Below are 20,857 nucleotides of genomic sequence, written 5' to 3'. Positions count from 1 at the left end.
CTGCGGGCTGCCTGTGCCGGGGCGGGGGAGGGAGGGTCCTGCGGTCAGCGTGTGTGGAGGAAAGGAAAAAGGCGCACAGGTTTCTTACAGGTTTATATTGCCTTCAGGGCACGTAGGGAGGACGTCTCGAAGAGGGGAGCGAAATGCTGCGGCCATGGCGGGAGAGGCGCTGCTGGGCTCCGGGGTCCGGCGGCGGGAAGGCAGCGGAGCTGGAGCCACCCCCGTGACAGGGCTGTAAACTGAGATGAAAGAGGAAAAAGAACGAAGGGTGTCGAAAGCAGCACTTGTAAGAGACCCGACCTAATCCAGGCAGCCGTGGACTTGACCATAGAAAGCAGTACTCCACGGAGAAGCTGCTGGGGTGGCACACAGTAGCTGCTCGCAGGGTGGGAAGCAGAAGGAATCAAGGGTTTGGGTTTGGGGTTTTTTTCCCTTTTTAAATAGCTTTAAACCTTTCCCATTCCTAAAGGAGGTAATTTTCAGAAAATGAATGAGCATCAAGAGAGATGGTTTGAAGCTGCGCATACACATTAAGTGGCTTGTTGAAAAAAAACACCAAACCACCCAAACCCACCCTTGGGCAATATAACAAAGTATTTCATACAAATTCTGCATCTTACCCCTCCTTACGTAACTGGCATAGCTGGCAGGATCATGGCAAATTAGGTCAAGCTGTACCCAGATGAGGGATTAGAGGAGGAGTAGTTTAGAAATAGCTGAAGACACTGACAGGGCTGAAATAGAAATGTTGTTGGGTTACGCTGAAGAGCAGGGAAAGAGAGACAGCACCAGTAACATCTGTGTCCCTCACCCACAAGGCTCAGAGTGGGAGTTAAGCAAACACGCTACTGATAAACAACCTGCAGGTTTTCACAGCTGTAATGGAGCTCTTTTGCTGATTTTCTTTGCTGGCTAGCTACGCAACATAGAGAAAATAAGCGTCGCGATGCTTCCATGTTTTTTTCATAATGAGTGAGCTGTACTGGTGAGTTAAAGCTAAGTGTCATAAAACAAAGACAGACACTTTTACACGTTTGAAAACTATTGGTATAGGATAAGCAACAGCCTCAGGGTACTAACTAATATAAATAGCAGGTAGTTGCAGACCTGAAGCAGAACCAGCACAGCCCTGCTCTGAAACACAAAGTAGGATTTCTCTGAAAATGGGAAGGAGCAGGAATAGCAACATAAATAGGGCTGAGATAATTCAAAACAAAGAGAAAGCCAGAAAGCCCTATTCTTAGAAAGGGTGAAAAAAAGTCTGCTTTCACAATTAAGATTGCCTTATCTTTTCAGCTTTCTTTAAATGACAATGCAGCAAGTATTTGTCATTGGGCTGTGACTAATCACAAAATCCACCACTCAACTGCACATATCCAGACCAATAACATTGTAACACAAAAAACTGAATTTACATATTCCTCCAAAGCAATGGACAAGATGAATAAATGCTTGTAGAATTTGGGGAACTCTCAGATTTCCAAAACAAATAAACAAAAACCCCCAATAAATACCAGATACTTAGTGGTAACTAGTAAAGGTGAATAATTTTACACTCCCCTGAGACCTCTTAAAAAATCATCCTATTTGGTGGAAGATAATATGGTAGAGTGACAGATTTTCTCAATTTGAGGGCAATAGCTTGATAAATAGTGTAAGGAAATTATAAACTTTTTCCTAAGCCTTGGAATTATAGTGAGTCTGTCTCTGGCAATATCCCCATTGGTTCCACTGCTTTATTATGTTCCTTACATCTCCAGAGAGAGTCTTTATCCTGCACATTGTAGCAAATTATAAAATCCCAAGTACAGAGAAGTAAAAATAATCAAGATTTTACTGCACAATATCTGCGAAACACAAGGGCACAGTGAAGTAAATGGCTCGACATACTTTTGTTAACACATTCACCTTTTGTTTCAGCTGGTAAATCTGTCTTCCAGCTAATCTGTCAGATTTGTTTCAAGCAATCAAACCAAACATGTTCTTTTCTTAAAGCAGCATTTCTTAAGACTTACTGCTATAAAAGAATTCCAGTAAATGCTGCCCAGAAAACCCATTTGGCTGCCTCAGCTTCCAAGAATATTTTTAATGGGGAAAAGAAGAACATTTTATAAGAATATTCATTTTTGTAATGTGAAATTCCATCTGACTGACAAACCTATCCGGAGAGAGAATGCTCTCTCAAGAGTGGATAGTCTGACTGAGACACAGGCATTGACAATCCTAAGATTCAGATTCTCTTTCCAGCTCCCCATCAAAGCCATCCTGTGTAATTTTGGTAGCTGTTACTATGTGGCTCCCTACACATAAAATAAGAATATGTATCCATTTTAAAAATTTCTGCCTGGATCATTCTAACACTGCACCTTTAAAAAAAAATTCGATTCAAGTGGAACTTGTGCAAATACCACAAACAGCGAAGAAGTGATTTAATCACTTGTTCTCTTCTACTGCTGTCCTTCAAATTAAAGGTCTTTGCTGCTCCCCGTGAAGGTCAGATACATTATGCTTCATGAAGATACACACTTTCACTTGCCCTTGTTACGCTTTTCTTTCACTACTGATTAAACAGATTTACAGAAATAACCTCTGTTGAAATAATGGCTTATTATTGTTCCGACATCTTTGCTTCTCCTGCCTCATCTGTTCAAACTGATTAAGCAAGAGAAGGTTTCTCAAACACAAGCAATCTGATCGAGGAGCCAGAAACAAGTGGAGATTTAACTGGGTGTTGCTAAACTTAGACATTACAGAGAAAATAAAAGCTCATTAGTATACATGTAGCTGGTATACTTTATGGAAAGAAAGTAAGAACTAAAACAAGTAGGGAAATGAACCTTTTCTTACCTTATGTCCTCGCATGCAAATGTTCCAAATTTTTTCCAACATTCAGATATATGCTAATACAAAAATAATAAATCTGCCAGAAATCTGCCAGTTCTGTCAGTTGCAGGAGTTGGGGGGAGAATCCAAATTCTTACAGCCCTGTTCTTTTTAACAGTTCTAACAGTGTTTGATCCCCTAATCTTAACTGTATCTTTTTTACTTCCTAACTAGGCTTGAAATAACATGTATCATTGAGAAAAACTCAAAGATCAGAAGGCAGGAGAACCCTGTGAAGCTTGCCAAGAGGGTGCTTTATTATTGATTGCTCTTGCAAACATACCTAATCTCTTACTAAAAAAAATCCCAATTCAGTTTAATCATAATTACTGTGTCCTCAACAGCATAAACTTTCATTTAAGGCAGTGGAAGACACTTTGGAATTTATTTTATGTCAACAAAGGAGAAATAAGGGCATTCTAGTAAAGTTAGAAATAAAAGACCTGTTAGGGTTTCTTGTTGAGTTCACCTTTAGTACAGGGCAATCCCACATTATATAGTTAATCTTCTTTTCCCTGTGGTATTTTTAAATGTCATAAGAAACTACTTTAAACATCTACCAAATAATCTGGCTAACTGATACGCTTCTTGCCAGAAAGATAAAACTAGGAAATGAGTAACATGCTAGAGGCTTTGCCAGTGGCCTGGCAGAAAGTCCACCTTTTCTTGCAGGTTTAGTGCTCGGCCAGAATAGTGATGTTAGTTGTTACTGGGGGCTGTGGGTGGGTGTGAGTCTGTCTGTCTCTCTGATGAGGACTCGCGCAAGGTAAGCAGGTGGAAAGAGGAAGTAAGGCAGTGAGTTCTCTGTGTCAAGGAGCAACCGTCTGTTAGAACGGGTTTCCACATTTCATGGAACCATACCTTCAGTCTCCCATGCAGTATTTTAAACATTCCTAAGAGATAAGGAGAAGCAGTGAGTGTACGCACTGTGAACGCCTATGCCAAAATACAGACGGTTAGGAGCTCATCCATCATCTGTGCACGCCGAGTGTGTGTATATGCCTGTTTAAGGTTTCACACAGCTTATAGACAGAGGTTAGATATCTGCATAAGATACAATTAATCCTATTATTTCACTGAATTTAAAACTTACTTCTTCAAATACTAAACATGGAAGATAATCTGAGAAAATGTGACCCATGTTATTTCCTTTTAAATGAGTATTGCTTTTTATTCATAGCTATTGTAAGATTAACAGTAGAAGTTAGCTCTGAAAAAAGTCTATACAACAATTTATGGAGATTAATTTTCCTATTTAGGTAAGTCCAGACATTTACAAGAACAATCACTTAAATAAAAATAGAATATAAAGCCTATGTTTAAAACATGGCCTTTATTAATGCTGTCTAGTGAGCTCCATATTTTTCTTACATTGAAATAGTTCTGCTTTGCTTAAGAAAAGACAGAAAAAGTGCATTTACAAGAGTACTTTTTCTTTAATTTTCTGCGAAAATGGAAGGAATTGGAATCACAAGGTGACAAATGTTGTAAAATGAAATTTCAAGAAACATCAATTTTAGTAATGCTACGCCATCACTAGTGTTTCGTTCTGACTTTCTGCCGTGTGAACCAGAATATCCTGATATACAGTCTAGAGCATCTATGTTATTACTCTACAGCATATTAAACACAGAAAAAGGGGTTAAGAACCCCTTTCAATGTACAAACATGAATAAAAAAATTGATAAAAAAATCACTTTTATACATAATGTATATGCAAACTGTTTTAAATACATGGTTTTGGAAGAGTTATTTACAAACTGTATCTGTCTGTGGGACAATCCACAGACAAAGCATACACAGTTGCTTTACTTTATTGTTGCATCTCAACTTTGGGAGATATAAATTCATTCGGCAGTACAGCAAACATAAGAACTTGTGACAAAGTATCTTAAGGGCAACCCAATAAATTTTGTTCCTCAAAACAATGTAAGTACTAGGACTGCCAAAGTTTCCAAATAAAGTCATAGTTTAATCCAGATGCCCGCTTACAGACCTATGTTGTGGAGGATACGTAGACAGACCCATGTGAAATACAGGCACAGCTACTGGATAAAACCTCCTTAAGAGCCATAACTGATAACTATGTTTTATCGAAAGAGTGAACTAACCTACAATTTTTTTTCCAATTTTATTAATATTTTAAAAAATACATAAAAATACAACATCCAATGTCTGAATAAATATATTTAACAAGTTGCAAGATACCTTATTTTACACAAAAATTTCAGCTTTAGAAATCTTGTTAAATAACTTCACTGTTGTTATATATTTCATTTTTCGTCTTTTTGTAACAAAATAAAAACTCTGAAATTACATAGAAAAAAGACAAAATATTTTTGTCAAGGGATAAGATAGTCCACTGAAAACCTATTCACAATTCCACTGTAAACATTAATAAACATTAAAATATTTGCATAATCGTGTGCTCAAAAATCCTATAAAAAGTGGAAGACTTATTACAACTGTAGTTTTCAGTCAACTACACTTCCTTTCACAATTTATTTTGTCCCATTTACACCTTTAAAACTGGGCACATTGCTGAACACATACTTTGGCAGTTCTGTATAGCAAGTGCTTCCACAAAGAGGAACTACTCACCAAGAGTTAACGTACAGCTCAGTGAAAGTGCAGCAGTTACTCAATTCTTTTTGATAAAACTTGATGTCTGCTTGGTGCACTTGCTTTTCTAAGATCTCCCTAGAACAGCTGAATGCTTCATTGGACATAACTTTTCAAATTTGATAAGTGCCCTTTCTCTGCATTAATAAAAAAAAAAAAAAAAAAAACCAACAAAGAAACAAAACCAAACACAATGACAAGCATGTCACATTGTGCCTACAAACCTTCAGTTACCAATGAGCTTAATTTCTCTGAACAGTAAATTAAACAAAAGAAAGAAGGTAGGAGGGGAGAACAGGTACAGTCCAGCAGTGGAAGTGTGTACAGAATATACTTGGCAATGTCAAACCAGTTGAGTGCTTTCTGTGGTTGAATTTCAGGATTTATGTCCATGGCAGCAAGTTGCCGGCAAGGCAGAGAAATGTGTATCACCTGCATTCTACAGCAAGCACGTTTTGTGGAGGAGAAGATGATGATGGACTCATTCCAGTGTCTGATGAAGCAGATGACATGGATGCTCCTGTATGTGACACTGAATATACAGAACAACAGATCAGCATCAGATTATCAAAGTACATGTCAGAATGAAGGTCTTCTTGGTTATTAGGTTGTTTAAAAGACCTCAAAGAAGAGGCACAGTCACAGAAAACTGAAAAGGATTTTTTTGTCAATTGCTTTCACTGTTATATTCATGTAAACTGGATGAGTAATCTTACCCTTTCTGCATCACAGACCAATTGAAAAGCTAAATCAGATGAGTCATTATGCTGATTGAAAACTCAGACCGAGCTTGCACTAGGAAGTCCAAACTTCTAATACTCAGTTTTTAAAACAGTCAATGTTTTGTTAGGGTCAAGTTCTAAAAAGCCACAAATATTCTTTCTAAATATGTATACATATGAACAGGATAAACAGATAACACTTTTTTTTTTCAAAAATCTGTCAATTAAGTTGATTTATGTATTTTCAGGAAAATGAACTTCTCATGGGAAACATAAAGCAAATCTGAAAATTACCTTCTCTGTCTTTCTTTTTTAATCGTTTTCTTCTCCTGTCAATGGTTGCTACTTCTGACTTCAAGGACATGTAGTATTTTCGTATTTCCTGTAGTTTTTCTTGTAAGAAGGAGATCCTTTCAGTGCTGCTCATATTGTCTAGTTCATCTTAAAAGTGGGAAGAAAAGAAAAAATGGCTTCATCAAGGTGATTTTAAACAAATAAATGCAATTCTTAAGAGTATACAAGATGAAGCATGAAAGATACCACACTTCCGTAACTACACCATAAAAGGCCTATACATAATTTAGAATCTCAAAATTTGCAGAACAAATTTTCTTGTAAATTCCCTCTGATCAAGTCACTTAAATAATTCTTACTGAGCTGAAAACTCCATTTGTATACTCTAGGCGAAGCATTCTGGTGGTGGTGTTTCTCTCGGTGTTTATCCTTCTCTCCATCTTTGATGTGAGGTGAAATCACTCTTGCAGGTGATCGAGAAATCTTCTGTGGTTTGGATGCATTTATGTGTTTTACAGGAGTACATTTACTTGAACTGTCCAGGACAGGAAGGTCTTCACTGTCACTACTTTGTCCTGCAGTAAGAGAAATGTATTTGGACTTCAAAAAAACAACCCTGACATTTTAAAAATTGTAGCTATCATCAGAAAAAAAAAAGATTAAGAAAAAACTGCCCCTCCTCGCTCAGAAGATCCCAGAATGCACACAAGGAAAAAACATATCAGATTCCATGTATAACCTTATCGGACAGAACATGCACTGAACTCTCAAGATCTTTAATGCAGGAGAAGTCACGGACTGACTAGGCCTTTAGTTAAAAAGCAATAGTCAAATTTTTTTAAACCAGCAATAAAGCAGCTTATTAAAATAAGAAAAGATAGCTTATCAGTGCTCTAATAAAGTCACATATTTTGGGGTTCTGCTATAAAGCAGACAGTAGAATTCCTTTCTTAAAGATTAAAACTGTATTAATACAGGTAGGTAGCACATGACTGTGTATGTTTACCAAATTGCTTTACACATCTAAAGGAACAGTTCTGAAACATGGCTAAAAGCATAAAAACTTTAACATGCAACAGAAAATTTTAAGCTGATATATGCAAATATTTTAGATTCCCACAGTAATTGCAAAGTTTTACACAGGCATGTTAAATATATCTGAATATTTTATGTCAGATAATTAACATTTTAGTTTGATATTTAAAAATTTTACCAGTGCTGCCACAGGGCCTAAATATTGACTCATTCAATACAATGATCACCAAAAATGAGCTATAGAAACACAAAAATCCAGATTTCTATAGCAAGTTAAAAAATAGTCACATACTTGAGATAAAACCAAACAAGATTCCTTTTGCTGAAAAGTTATTCTTTAGCATCAAACATTTTTTCTGTACTTCACAGATGACCTTTTTCCCCATGAGTAAACACCTGTCATAAGACTTTAAAGGAGATGCTTGTTGAACAAGCTCCCCTCTCCCAAATTCATAACCGACCCAATATATAAAAAAAATCAGCGTAATGGTAAATATTTAGTAACTGCTAATATACACAGTTATTAAAATTTTTTCTTAATGAAGTAGTTAAAAATAGTCAGGAGATTTCCCAGTAACACTGCTACCATGCGGCTGGTAATTTCTCTCCAGTTAACAGCCAATAATCATGATGAATAATAATGAAAAACCCTGACAAGGAAGTCCCATCCAACAGAAATAACGAGCAACAGTGAGCCCTTATACATGTTCATAGGACAGCATAATCTTCCCCCTTCTCCCCCTCCAAGAATGTACCTGTTCCATTCTTTTCATTTTTGGCTGCAGCACTTGTTCGCTTTGGAGTACGCTTTTGTTTTTTTGCCAGTGTTCCACTATTGCTATCACTGGGTCTTTTTTGACCTAAATGAGAAGAAAAAAATAATTTAAAAAAGACTCCTCAAATATTTCTGCTAACCACAAGCTTTTTTTATAAGCAACAAAGGAATTTAAAATCAGAAGACAAAACAAACCAGCAATTTTTAGCAAAGTAACAGCAGACTTAAGATGACTTCAGAAGTCATTACAGCAGAGAATGACTTTTCACAGGAAATACTCACCTTTCTCTCCAGTCTCTCTTTCTTGCACAGCTATACTACAACTGCTTGATGTAGTACTGGCTTCAAATCCATTAGCAGACTCACTTTCACAGAGACCTTCTTGCGACTCTTCTGCCACACTGTCGACTTCAATAGTCATGTCACTTTCACTCTTGATACTGCGTGATTCATCCTGACTAAGAGTAAGAGGTGAGGCCACTGAAAAGCTCGACTGGACGGCAGGGGGTAAGGCAGATGGATTTGAATTTGAAGCATTAGGGTCTGGCTTTTCTGATATTGTATCTTCACTACTGCTCTTCTCCTTTTCATCCAAGTCATCCAAGTCTACTTCATGGCAGAGCAAAGTTTCAGGACCAATCTGAGGCATTGCATCATCCTCATCTTTTAAGGGAACATTCTCATTTTCTTCAGATGGACGTTCAAAGTTCTCATTCCTCAGCTCCTGACCGTGCTGAACTGACTCTGCCACCAGGGATGGCATTTCCTCATTTTCAGTTCTGAGAGACTCTTCAGCATTCAGCCCTCTACATTCCTCTGCTCCAGTACATTCATTGGTCCTCTCTTCAGATACAATATTTGGCACTTCCATCTCACTCTCTCGTCGATTTCTCTTCTCAGGTGATGCTTGTTCCAAAGTTTTCCTTTTCAAAAGCTTCTTATCTTTTGTAGGAGGTTCTGTTTCACTTTCAGTAGTGCTGGAAATTTCTTTACAGTCCAAGGAAGACATGTCTAATCTTTCAGGTTCTGTAAGAGATTCATTTGCCACCTCTTCTTGGCTTCCTGGTGAAATCTTTGCATTCTCTGAAGAGGGATCTTTTGACTTGCTCCTTCTCCCTTTTCCTTTAGGTGATTTTTCAGCCTCTCTTTTGATTTCTTCTATTTGTTCTGTTTTGTTTCCAAAGATCTGAACAATTTGCTCACTTTCTTCAACTTCCAGTTTCAGTGTTTCTAGTGGCTGTACTTGCATCCTGTCATTTTCTTTCAAGGCATGAGGAATCTTTGGGTTTTCTTCATCTAGCTTCTCATCATGTAGTTTTTCACTTTTTTCCAGTTCTGAAGTCTCTGGAGAAAATTCTTCATTCAAATTCTTTTCAGATGACTCATCTGCTTCACTGTCAGATGAGCCAGAGTCTGCAAAAAATTTTAAAAGAGAAGGAAACAGCACCCTAAATCATCAATTACAACACAATTTCTTTTTTTGACCACACAAAACCTTTTTTTCCAGTCATCTATGGTATTCACATCAGTTTACAATAAACAATTTAAAACTTAAAGAATCCCGTGTTATTCAACACACTTATTACAGTTCTTATTTTTACTCAAAATTTCTATGAAACTACAACAGTAGTTGTACTATTAGAGTTCAAGGAGCATCTGGATGATGCTCTTAGTCATACGATTTAGTTTTAGGTAGTCCTGTGAGAAGCAGGGAGTTGGACTTGATGATCCTTATGGGTCCCTTTCAACCTGAGATATTCTATGATTCTATTATTACTATTTCCTAAATAAGCCAATATAAACAAATTACAGTTTATAGTAGCAAAAATAGTTTTACAGATTGCCATGATCTGGTATCTACCTGTGGATATTGCCTCCCTCACCTGACATTACAAAAAACAAAAAACAAGACTCCTCCCCTCCATGCACCCCCAGACAGAAGAAAGAAAAAAAAAAAAAAAAAAAAAACCAAAAACCAAAAAAACAAAAACAAAACCCCAAACCCTTCCACACCACAATATGGACATTTCATTGCTAAACTATTGTACGAATCACGCACCATATACAGAGCAAGCATTATTACATTACCAGAAGATTATTCAGGCACCTGTACTAAAAGGAGACAGTGATTTCACTTCAGTTCTTGTTCACAGAGGCTTAGAAACACCAAAAATATTGCCGTCATTTGTATATAATTAACAACTCTGCTGGATGATGTAGTACTGAGCTTGAGGACTTAATTACCACAATAAAGACTATCACTATACCACTAGATTTGGTCTGTTCAAGATTAGGACTGAAAGGCCCTGGCTAAAGAATATGGAATGACTTGCACAGTCATTTCCAGGCCACAGCTCTACTGTGAGCAAACTGTGCTCCTCAGCAGTGTCAGCTCAACTACTTCCTCAATAAAATTCACAGGGAGAAAGGAAAAACAAACAAACAAAAAAGTAAAAAATAAAAATCAAACCTCTTTTCAAAAAGGTACTGAAAAAAATCTCAAAAGCATACACAGGACTGAGATCACTCACCGTTTGATCCTCTATCAGAATCAAACATTCCTGAGCTACGTCTCGTCTGCCTGCGAGGTGTTGCTAAAAATCAAAATCAAAAGTATTAATTTTTATAGAGTAAAATCTGCATCAAAAATTTGTTTTGTTATATTGCTTGTTCACTGACGGGTTAAGTAGGACTTTAAAGCTGCTGACAGCACTGTGTTTGCTGAAGTTGTCATACTAATGCACCGCATTACATCACTGTTTACATGCACTTCCATGCCAGAACACGAGTGCACTAGATGTACCTTCTGTTCCATTTGGTAATGGTGAGGAATCTGACAAGTTGTTCCGTGCACTTCTGGCTCCTGATTTACCTTCACTATTAGGCGTTTTGGATAAACTGCAAGATGTGTTTGATGGAAGAGTAGATTTCAGAGGGGGTCGCCCACGCTTTGATTTTTGTTTCTCCTCATCCTTCTTCTCATCCTTTTCACTGTCTTCTTTATTCTGAGGGAAAACCAATGAATTTTTATTAATATATTTCACTGCCGATTATCAAACCTTTTCTCATTTTGCTCTACACTTCTATTAAAAAAACTAGACTGTGGACTGAATAACTTTTTTTTTTTTTTTTAATAATGAACAGTGATAGTCATTAAGTATTGTACTACAGTAAACTTATTGAAATAACCATTACTTTTGTTTTTTTCTTCTGTTTTCTCTTTGGTCCTCCTTTGTCCACAGGCCAGATAATCCGATCAGCTTTCACCCATTCATCGTATCTAAAAGTGAATAACAACATACTGTTATCACTACACATAAAAAAGTTGTTTGCAATATGCAGATTAAAAGACTGAGTTACAGAAAATATTTATTAAGGAGAGGCAGGAAAGCAGAGCGTGTATTTACAAACACATGCAGTATCTGGCATTAGAAAGATTAATTACACTTCTAGCCCATTAAAAAAAAGGGGGGAATGGGGGAATGGAGGTGCAAACTTCCCTGTCTCTTGCTAGCAAAGCACTGGAACTCAGGGGACTGAGTCAGCTACAAAGTTTGTCAATATTTCACATTATATACCAAAGGCAGTTTTCACCACACTGTGCCTCAACAGTAAAATGTACTTTTTTTTTTTTAAAGGTAAAGTTTTTAAATTATAGCAACAAACTGGATGAGATTCTGAAAAAGCACAAATACACTACTAGTGCTCCTCAAAATCTCCTGAGTCACTAATAAGGCAAAAGGACACATAAGTATTTGGGGGATACGTTCCCCACACATAAACTTTACGTTGCCACATAAAGAAATTTGCTTATTTTACTTACAAATGCATGGATTTGGAATATCTCAAGTTATATACCAGAAGTGTTCTATTTTTAAAAATGATCGGTTTTGTGATATTTTTGTCTACATAATCACAAAGCTCTTAACAACAACAAAAAAAGGCTTTTCTACAGCAGTATTGAATATAAAGCATGGCTGCCAAGAGAAGCATTTGATAATTTTTTTTCTGTAGTTCTTTGTTGCTTAGTCTTCTCCTACCCTCTCTACATGTAACAACCGTTCTTTATAATCACAGTCAACATTCAATACAGGAATAAATTTTGTTGCCAAAATTTCAGTGCTTGATACACTTAACTGTAGATGTCTTCACCATTATCAATGACTCCCTTAAATAAAAAAGTCTGATAGTGCTAACACTAGCTGACACAATAAATTACAGGGATGCTCTTCTGAGGAGTGAGGATTACTCACTTTAAGCCAGATGGAAACTTGGAAACATACAAGTATATTCTGAGATTTCAATGCAATAGTGTCATATCATGAACAAAATTACTAACATTGAGAAGTGTAATAAGAGTCAGATCCTGTTATCATGTTGATAATTCAATCTGGACCCAAGTCATTTATAATCTTTCTCTTTTTTCTTAAAAAAAAATTCTTTTACAAATAATCCTTCTAACAAAGAAATGAAAGGCAATTTGTTATCCTCACCTTACATTCCAACCATAGTAATGAACTAAATATAAAACTTCTCCATCATCAATTTCTGTGCTTTTAATACTGGCTTCATAAATTTTTTGAGTCTTTCCACGTCCATATTTTACTTTCACTTTGGTTCCAGTCAGGCAGGGTTCTGCATCCTCCTCATCCTCTTCACCTTCTGATTCTCCTTTGTTCTCAGTTTCCTCCCTGCAGTAAAGTGTATTTAAAATGCCCACTAATTAGTGATAATTAAAGTTTTAACATTTAACTAGCATAGCCAAGCTACTACAAAAGAAAAAGGCTGCAAGAAAAAATTCTTTCATTTTCTGTATCCTGCACTGCCTCTGAAGCTAGCTTGGACACAGCTTTTTAAAATCAAGAACAGGACTTAGAGAGAATAGGGGTAAGTGCCAAAAATGTCCAGAAAGTTATATTGTAATTTAAATGCAATTTATCAGGTGTACAACTCAAAGCTTAAAGCTTATTTTTTTAAATGAATATTTTGATAATACAAAAAGAAGAAAAAGTTAACTCAGTGTTTGGCTCCTAAATAAGACAGGAAGAACGATTCTCAGCTTTTAAAATAGGCTTGAATTTGACACACTATTTAAAAAAAAAATTCTTACTTCTGCAGTTCGGATAATAAGCTAGGGTTTACTAACAGTGCACACAAGTCTGAATTGCCATCATAGTATCCTCTCATGATACAAACACGATTCAATTGAAAAAAAAAGTTGATTACAACAATATTTAACCAAGATTAAAAGTGTCTATACAGCTCTTATTAGCTGTATCTACCTCTTATTATAGGTATATCTAATATTTAAACATTCTACTTAATCATATTTTCAAGAATTACAATCTAACCTACTTTACCTATACTTCTCTCCCTATTTTAGGGTGAATTTAACATAATGTAAAAGTTAAAACTACAAAAAAATCACCAAGAAAGAAAATACTGAAAAAGACTATGGGTTTGCTTTTAATTAAATATATTTGCTAGCCTTCAGTGAAAGCTGAACTATCTTGTTGTGGCAAACAATTAAAAGAAAGAGGACAAGCACCATTCATGCCACTTAAAGAAAACTCTTTCAGGCCTTAGTCATCCGACATACCTCTGCAACCTGCTGCACACCCACACTGTACATTCATTTGAGGCATTTCTGCATGCTATGGTGTACTGCAAGATTTTATTTTTTTTTTTGACAGCACAGTGACACTTTCTTTAAAATAACTGTGTGTTTTTCCCACTCCTCAAAGTTCTTTAGAAGAAAATATGCAATACTCCTATCAGGCTTTATTCAGTATCAACTTGTGTCCACACCACTTAGCCACATGGACAAGAAAAACAAGGTAAGAAAGGCAGCTTAAGCAGGTAAGACATTGCCCTTGACCACAGCCAAAGTTAGCTAAGAAGAGGTCTACTCTGGTAATAAATTAGTCACTTCGTCACAACTCGTTTGTAACTAGGACTATAAATCCAATTTAACTTGTCAAGCTTAGTCTCAGGATGCTATTTTCCCTTTGCCCTTCCATGTCTCTCCATCCTCTCCTCTTCTACCTACCTTTAGGTTTCATTCAAACTCCCTCTCTCCTTCTCCTTTGCTTTATTAGCTCAACCCCTTCCTGCCTGCCTACAATACATCAAGTAACAATAAAAACAAGCAAGCTCTAGGTTCACCAGCCACCACCAAACATTTAAACAAAAGCACAGGAGAAGAGGGGCTCTCTTTTCCATTTATATTTCAACTGCCCAGAAAAGTCTGCCCAAACAGTTGCTCACAATCCATACAGCACCTGGCATACTTATAGCCTGGTCTACCTGATGTCTGTACGTACTGGTGTGACAAAACACCAACACAACCTTGGCAAGACCTTCAAGAAAATGAAAGTGAAAAATACTATCTGGCACCCACCAGAAAAAGATGCTTCCATAAAGTACAGCAGACTCTACAAGCTTGAAATAAAACCTTCCTTTTCCTGTCTGGCTGAATGAACTAGGTCCCCGATTTCCATCTTTTACTTGGTAGGATCTCCAACTCTGTATATTCCTGCTTTGAGTACAGCTCAATCATGACACAGACATACTCATAAGAAGGTGATGAAAGTTAATGTTTACCTCTCCCTCTGCCTCTCTTCCTCTTCGTCTGACTCTTTATCAGAATCCTCCTGTTTTTTAATTTTTTTCTCTTTTTGCTTTGGTATACTTTTTCTCCCTAGTGAAGTTTCATTTTCTTTCTTTTCTGCATTCTCAGGTGTTTCCTCTATATCTTTGTTTTCTTTGTTACTGTCTTTTAATTTGTCTTGTGTTTTATCCTCTTCACTATCTTTTTTAGCTGGGGTTGCATCACGGGCAAGTCGTCTTCGCCCCTAGAACAGAAATAAGATCAGTTTATTGACTCCTGTCAGTTGTTCTCTGTATAGCCGCTCCAAATCTTAGCAAAAGTGAAACATACTATTCTTGTACGAAGAAAGGCTAAAGATAACACCAAAAAGCAAATTATTCTATAATCTTAAGATAATAGCTTAAAGTTTTGTTATTGAGGAAAAAGGCAAAATAAAGCTGTTCTGCTTTGTTTGGAATAATGAGGATGAGCTTCTGATTAACTTCTGGAGGATTTCAGGACATTTGTTTGGACCTGCAAGGTCTGTTGCCCTCATAGAAAGGGCTAAAAAGTCTTGATCAACTACAGCAACAGCATTAATTAAAGTGTTTGTATAGGACTACTGAGAGAATTCATCTTCCTTCAGCATCTTCAATCCTGATAGCCACCTGCTGACTTCACAGAACAAAAATCTGTCAGCTTTAGAAAAACTGTAAGTATCGCATTTTTAAAAGGTACTTTGAGTAGCCAGACAATTGCTGTCTGGGACTATCTGCACTGGTTCTTGGGGATCTAGTACAGGTTTATCATTTTACTGTTAAAAGTCTCTTGATAGGGTCATTGCTTTGTAATCGGAACATTTAAAATACATTATGAATGCAAGGTTAATTATCTGGAGGCCATCCAAAGATTACAGTAATGAAAGCACTATAATAATTAAAATTCACAGTACTATAACAGTTAATACATTGGAAAAATAATCATTCATAAATAGGTAGCTGGTGACTGGATTAATAAATTAATAAAATACATAACCAAATAATATCTAATTATTAACAAATTAACATAGACAGCCAATGATAAAAAACACAAAAAATTCTTCCATTTCTTTATCCTCTCACCAGTTTTCTCCAAAAACACAAAATAAATGAACAAACTAACAACAAAGCTAATGTCATGCCAGGAAGTTCATTAAGGCTGTGTTTAAAGTATGTCCTTTCACCTATTAATTTAAAAGGCCATATACTTGCTTGAAAAGCTGTTTGCAAGAGGTACTTTAATAGAATTACATTTTAGTTGAACAGAATCCTTACAACTTGAACAATTTAAAAAGTAGCAATTCCTTGTCCTTCAGTAATCATGCTCTATTAAGGAACACAAAATGTCTTTTTAACAGGATTAACAGGAGTGCTAGAGAGTCATATTCAAACACCTGAAAAGTATTCTTGTACTCTCAATGAGGTTCAGCATCCACTAGCTGATGGAGCACTGGTCTTATCCACGTAACTACTAATACGACCCTCACCTCTATAGCATTCAAAGACAAAGGAAGACAAAACTTAAGTGTTCCTCCCTATACTTTTGTCTACATACTGTAAAACTGCAGAGTTCCTTTTATTAAAAGAAGAGGTATTGTGATAAAAAACAACTCAGAGAAATGGGTCTTCCTTTGATTCTTAAAGCTGTAGCAGTCCCTTGATATTCCTGCTTCTTGCTGGAAAGCTCCAGATTCCATGTGCCTGCGGAAATTCTTACCCACAAGCACGACTGTCCTGCTGAGATTCACTGTTCTGATGATATACAGCTCTCAGTAGCTCTCAAGCCATCCCTGAATCGAAACACATCTGACATCCAACACAGCCTGAGCAAATCCCGTGGATGGTTTAGAATATGAAGAAATAATCAAAACTGATTCTATCCACAGGTAGAACATAATTAACAGTTAACACCAGCTAGGCATTCACAGAACCCTGTCTTACACTTGTACAAGTATGCCAATTCAAGTGTACAATCACTCCACAAGGGAAAACTCATTATGTAAACTGTGAGCTATACAAAGGGGTTTTGTTAAGTACTAAATAGAAACCAGTTCAAACCACTTACCCTTGGGGATCTTAGTTCTATTTCTTCTTTTTCACTTTCACTGCTGGAATAATTTTCTTCTGCTTCTTTTTTAACTTCTGTTGGGGGCATTTTTTGTTCCTCTTTTACACCCTCCTCCATTGGTTCCATGTGTTTCTGTATGTCCTCTACCACTTTTGGTTCATTGTGATGGATGGTCCTAAACTGAATGTTTGCAGAACGGCAGTACTCTTCAAAACCATAAAGATACCTATAGATACAAATAAAGTTTCATTTATATTTCATGTTTTATTTTCCATTTATTTAAGTGTATAAAACCTATTTTCCTGCTCACAGAAAAGCAAGAGGAGCAGTAATTTCAGGAAAAAACCAAAACAAAACAAATGCAAATAAACAAAAAATAAAAAGCCGGAGAAGATTTTGAAATGAAACAATTATGCACAGAAGTCACATGGTGAGAAAGAATACACACAGGTGCTTCCCACAAATTTAACTTCATCCCCGTCCAATTAAGAATTCATGACAGTAAAGCCTAAGGACATGTACACTGTTTTGCAAATGCACAATGACACCTAAAATCAGCCTAATATTAGAATATGGGCATACAAACAAGTTACCACATGGTAACAAATTGCTATGCATCAGCTTGCTCTCTGGTAACTGCCTGTGTGCACACTCTAATCCAGTTATAGGTGACAGAAATATGAACTAGCTTATTCCTCAAAGAATAAATATGCAAGTTACAACATACTATCATGTGTCCATACAACATAATTATTCCCACTGTAACAGCAACCTAATACATATTTACCAATTACTCTTTTTACGACAAATACTCTTCTCTGTAAAATACAGACCTTAAATATGTGCCCAGTTCAAATCCCACTGAAGATAGTCTGAATATTTTAATCTTCATCAACATTAACATGAGTTGAGTCATTAGTCATCCCTATTCAATCAGCCAAATTTCCTTAGGTTTGAGTCAAGAGACCCTCATTCTTCCCTTTTACTCAAAAAGCCCAATTGTTTCTTGTCAAACTTCCAGGAAGATAAATAATAAAAATAATTTTTATTTAGAAAATGAGCTTGAATAGTGTCATTTCTAAAAGGTTTCCATTTCAAAAGTTAAAATACAACTGAAAACCAGGGGTCAGAATAAAAAGACTTAGGCATTTTTTCATTACAAGCAGTGATTTTACTACCTAATACTGTCACATCCACCACAGCAATGTACAGTTATGCCCTAAAGCCATTATTCTACAGATTCCACAAAGATGATATTTAAATATGCAATCTGAAATGTCTATATCTATCAACTTTTTTCAGGAAGTTAAAGAAACTGGTATAAAATTCTCCTTGCTGTGTGCAGCATCTACAGACTGAGGATGGAGTTCGTTCTTGTTAATCACCATAAATTGCAAAGCTTAATTTGCCAAAGCTTTTTTTATAAATTTCATTGTTGTACTCTGAAATGGCATCATCACATGCTGAAAGTGAATGCTTCTTGATAAGAAAATGAGCAGAATTCTAATGTATTAGAGCAACAGGAATTTAAGCAGCCCTGAGCACTCTCCTTTCCTCCACCATTTCAATCCTCAGCACTAGAAAATGCTCAGAACTGTTCCTTAACTGAAGAATGTCAACTACTATTTCACTAAACTATCAAAAAACGCTTTAATATTGTACAGGCTACTAAAAAAAGGAAAAATGTTTTCATCATGATACAATATGAGAACTTACTTTCTATAAGCAGTTTTTACATTGTAGGAAGCAGCCGAGTTCAAAATAGGAATGCCAAGGTCCATATAAATTTGCTTCCATACAGCACCACTCTCAATCTTTGGGGAAAAAAAAACAAAAAAAGAAAAAAAAGAAAAAAAAGGAAGTTTTCAGGTTTTGTTAACCAAGAACATTAAGGAAGTATATCTAACACAGCCACAAGCCACAGCCTTTAAGAATGGACACATTTAGTTGTGAAACATGCAACACTTACATTGTCACACCCACCCTGCTGATACACCAGTCTAAAAAGTTTGAAGAGATTAAGGTCCTTATAGCCCAGAACAGGTGGTTTATTGATAGGAGTACCTAAACAAAACAAAACCAGAAATAAGAAGTTATCACAAAGAACAGCAAACCGCTTCTTCCATTCCTTTAACACACATTCAATTATTAATAACTTTCTACATTTTTAAAATAGTTCTAAAATATGTCACAAGTCAGTACTTTCCAATCACTTATTAAGGCTACACCCTCTTTTGAATGCATCACACATTTCAGAGTGGTTTATTAGCATACTAGCACCAGCTGCTTGATAACTACGATTTCTCGACCTCCTTTTCAGATTTGTGCAATAACCCCCCTCCAACTGGCTGCATCCCACTGTTCCTCTCTTGAGTGGGGGCGACAGCCAGAATTGCAGCAAGCTCCACAGAACACCTGATGAATGCTGGAATATAGCAATGTGCAAAGAGATTAACTCAAACACTGTGGTCTGAAAGGAATGGGGAAGAAGCAGAAATCTTGGTTTAGAAAAAGATACACAGGCAAATTGTCAGAATGTGAAAAACCCTAAAGCTCTAATAGGACATGAATATTTGGGACAGTTCCAGGAAAAAGAAAGAACTCAAATCGGGTAAGTGGCAATGATATAAAGAACAGTAATTAATTGCAAAAGGAGAAACCAAAAGTGACTTGGGGCAACTGGCTGCATACGTAGACAGCATTCCTCCCAGCAAGGAAGAATATCAAACCTCCTCCCTGCTGCTTCTCATCTTCCTTCATCTTCTTGCAATTATATTTGGAATCATTAAAATAATTTTATAGGACTTTAGGAATACTGTCATGATTACACAAATCAAACCATTCATACTGAGAGACCAGAATGTAGAATAAATCTGGTGGGAACAGACATCTTGCTATAAGGACAGAGTAAAAAAAGTAGACAGGCGGGGGAAAGACCCAGTCCTGAAAAAGTCCTGTACATTACTCAATCAACATACTAGCTTAAAGAATCGTTTCTAGACCGAGTCTTCAAATTCAGTGCACAAATGCTTTCGTCTTTTGCCTCTCTACAAGTCCCTGACATGATCCCTACTTGATTTGTAGTCTAAAGTACTTAAGAAAGGGAGTAAGGAAGGAGGAAAACAGAAAAGGGGGAAGAATCAGGCTTACTAGGAAAGAAAGAAAATTGTGCATTAGTCCAGCAGCATAGGGATTTTTTTTTCCCCTGACATAGCCTCTTATTCTCCCAAGGCAGGTTATTCTCCAGAAACACTGGTTATACACAGGAGACCTCAAAATTATATTGAATGAACTCCAGTATACTTTGCTACAATACATGATCAATTTCTAAACCTGTGATAACTGGCAATATTGAACAGACAGACTTGGAACTGTTCTTTTACGATTCTGTGGTCTAGAACACACCTCGTTAATAGGGATGCAGAGGCTCTTTTACAAAGGTGATTTGATTCCCCCCCCCAATTTTAAAGCCCAAGAAAAAAAAAAGAAAGAAAGGGGGAAATATTCGGACACTTTGTGCACTTTACATTTTACTCTTAGCTCTGGTTATTTCAAATTCAAGTACACCAATGTTTGCTCTACTATATGCTGCTAAGGATATATCATTCAGGTAATTTTTGTCAAGCAAAAAGAAAGAAAGAAGAAGGAAAAAGGCAGTAGCTGCACTTGTAATCTACCTCCACCGATGTTATTGCAGGATTAACACTTACAATATTTGAACTAAAAAGCAAGAAAAATGAATAAAACAAATATACTCTAAAAGATAAAACTCTTTCCAGCCTTAAATATACTTAAAATAAAAGGGGGGGGGGGGGGGGGGGGGGGGGCGGG

The 20,857-nt window shown here is 36.5% G+C and overlaps 1 protein-coding gene across 7 annotated transcripts in view; it reads right to left on the bottom strand.

Moving 5' to 3' along the window:
* Nucleotides 1-6: 6 nt before the first annotated feature.
* Nucleotides 7-20,857, bottom strand: part of ARID4A (AT rich interactive domain 4A (RBP1-like)) — a 54,808-nt gene continuing 33,957 nt past the window's right edge. For 3 of the 7 annotated variants that reach the window (XM_010579836.1, XM_010579835.1, XM_010579842.1), the window contains 13 exons: nt 18,996-19,090; nt 18,743-18,840; nt 17,024-17,252; nt 14,935-15,185; nt 12,825-13,022; nt 11,512-11,611; nt 11,135-11,336; nt 10,863-10,925; nt 8,614-9,744; nt 8,312-8,416; nt 6,881-7,096; nt 6,522-6,668; nt 7-6,037 (listed from right to left, as the gene is read on the bottom strand). In XM_010579836.1, coding sequence (XP_010578138.1) covers nt 5,934-6,037; nt 6,522-6,668; nt 6,881-7,096; nt 8,312-8,416; nt 8,614-9,744; nt 10,863-10,925; nt 11,135-11,336; nt 11,512-11,611; nt 12,825-13,022; nt 14,935-15,185; nt 17,024-17,252; nt 18,743-18,840; nt 18,996-19,090 — 2,939 coding nt within the window. In that variant the 3' untranslated portion in view covers nt 7-5,933. The remainder of the gene's footprint in view (nt 6,038-6,521; nt 6,669-6,880; nt 7,097-8,311; nt 8,417-8,613; nt 9,745-10,862; nt 10,926-11,134; nt 11,337-11,511; nt 11,612-12,824; nt 13,023-14,934; nt 15,186-17,023; nt 17,253-18,742; nt 18,841-18,995; nt 19,091-20,857) is intronic. The other 4 variants (XM_010579840.1, XM_010579837.1, XM_010579838.1 and 1 more) reach the window with 4 other exon arrangements.

This window comes from Haliaeetus leucocephalus, unplaced genomic scaffold (genome assembly GCF_000737465.1).
Source record: "Haliaeetus leucocephalus isolate CR32 unplaced genomic scaffold, Haliaeetus_leucocephalus-4.0 Scaffold678, whole genome shotgun sequence".
In the NCBI taxonomy this organism is placed as follows: domain Eukaryota; kingdom Metazoa; phylum Chordata; class Aves; order Accipitriformes; family Accipitridae; genus Haliaeetus; species Haliaeetus leucocephalus.
The sequence above is the reverse complement of the archived record's forward strand: the minus strand, read 5'-3'. Positions and strand labels throughout refer to the sequence as shown.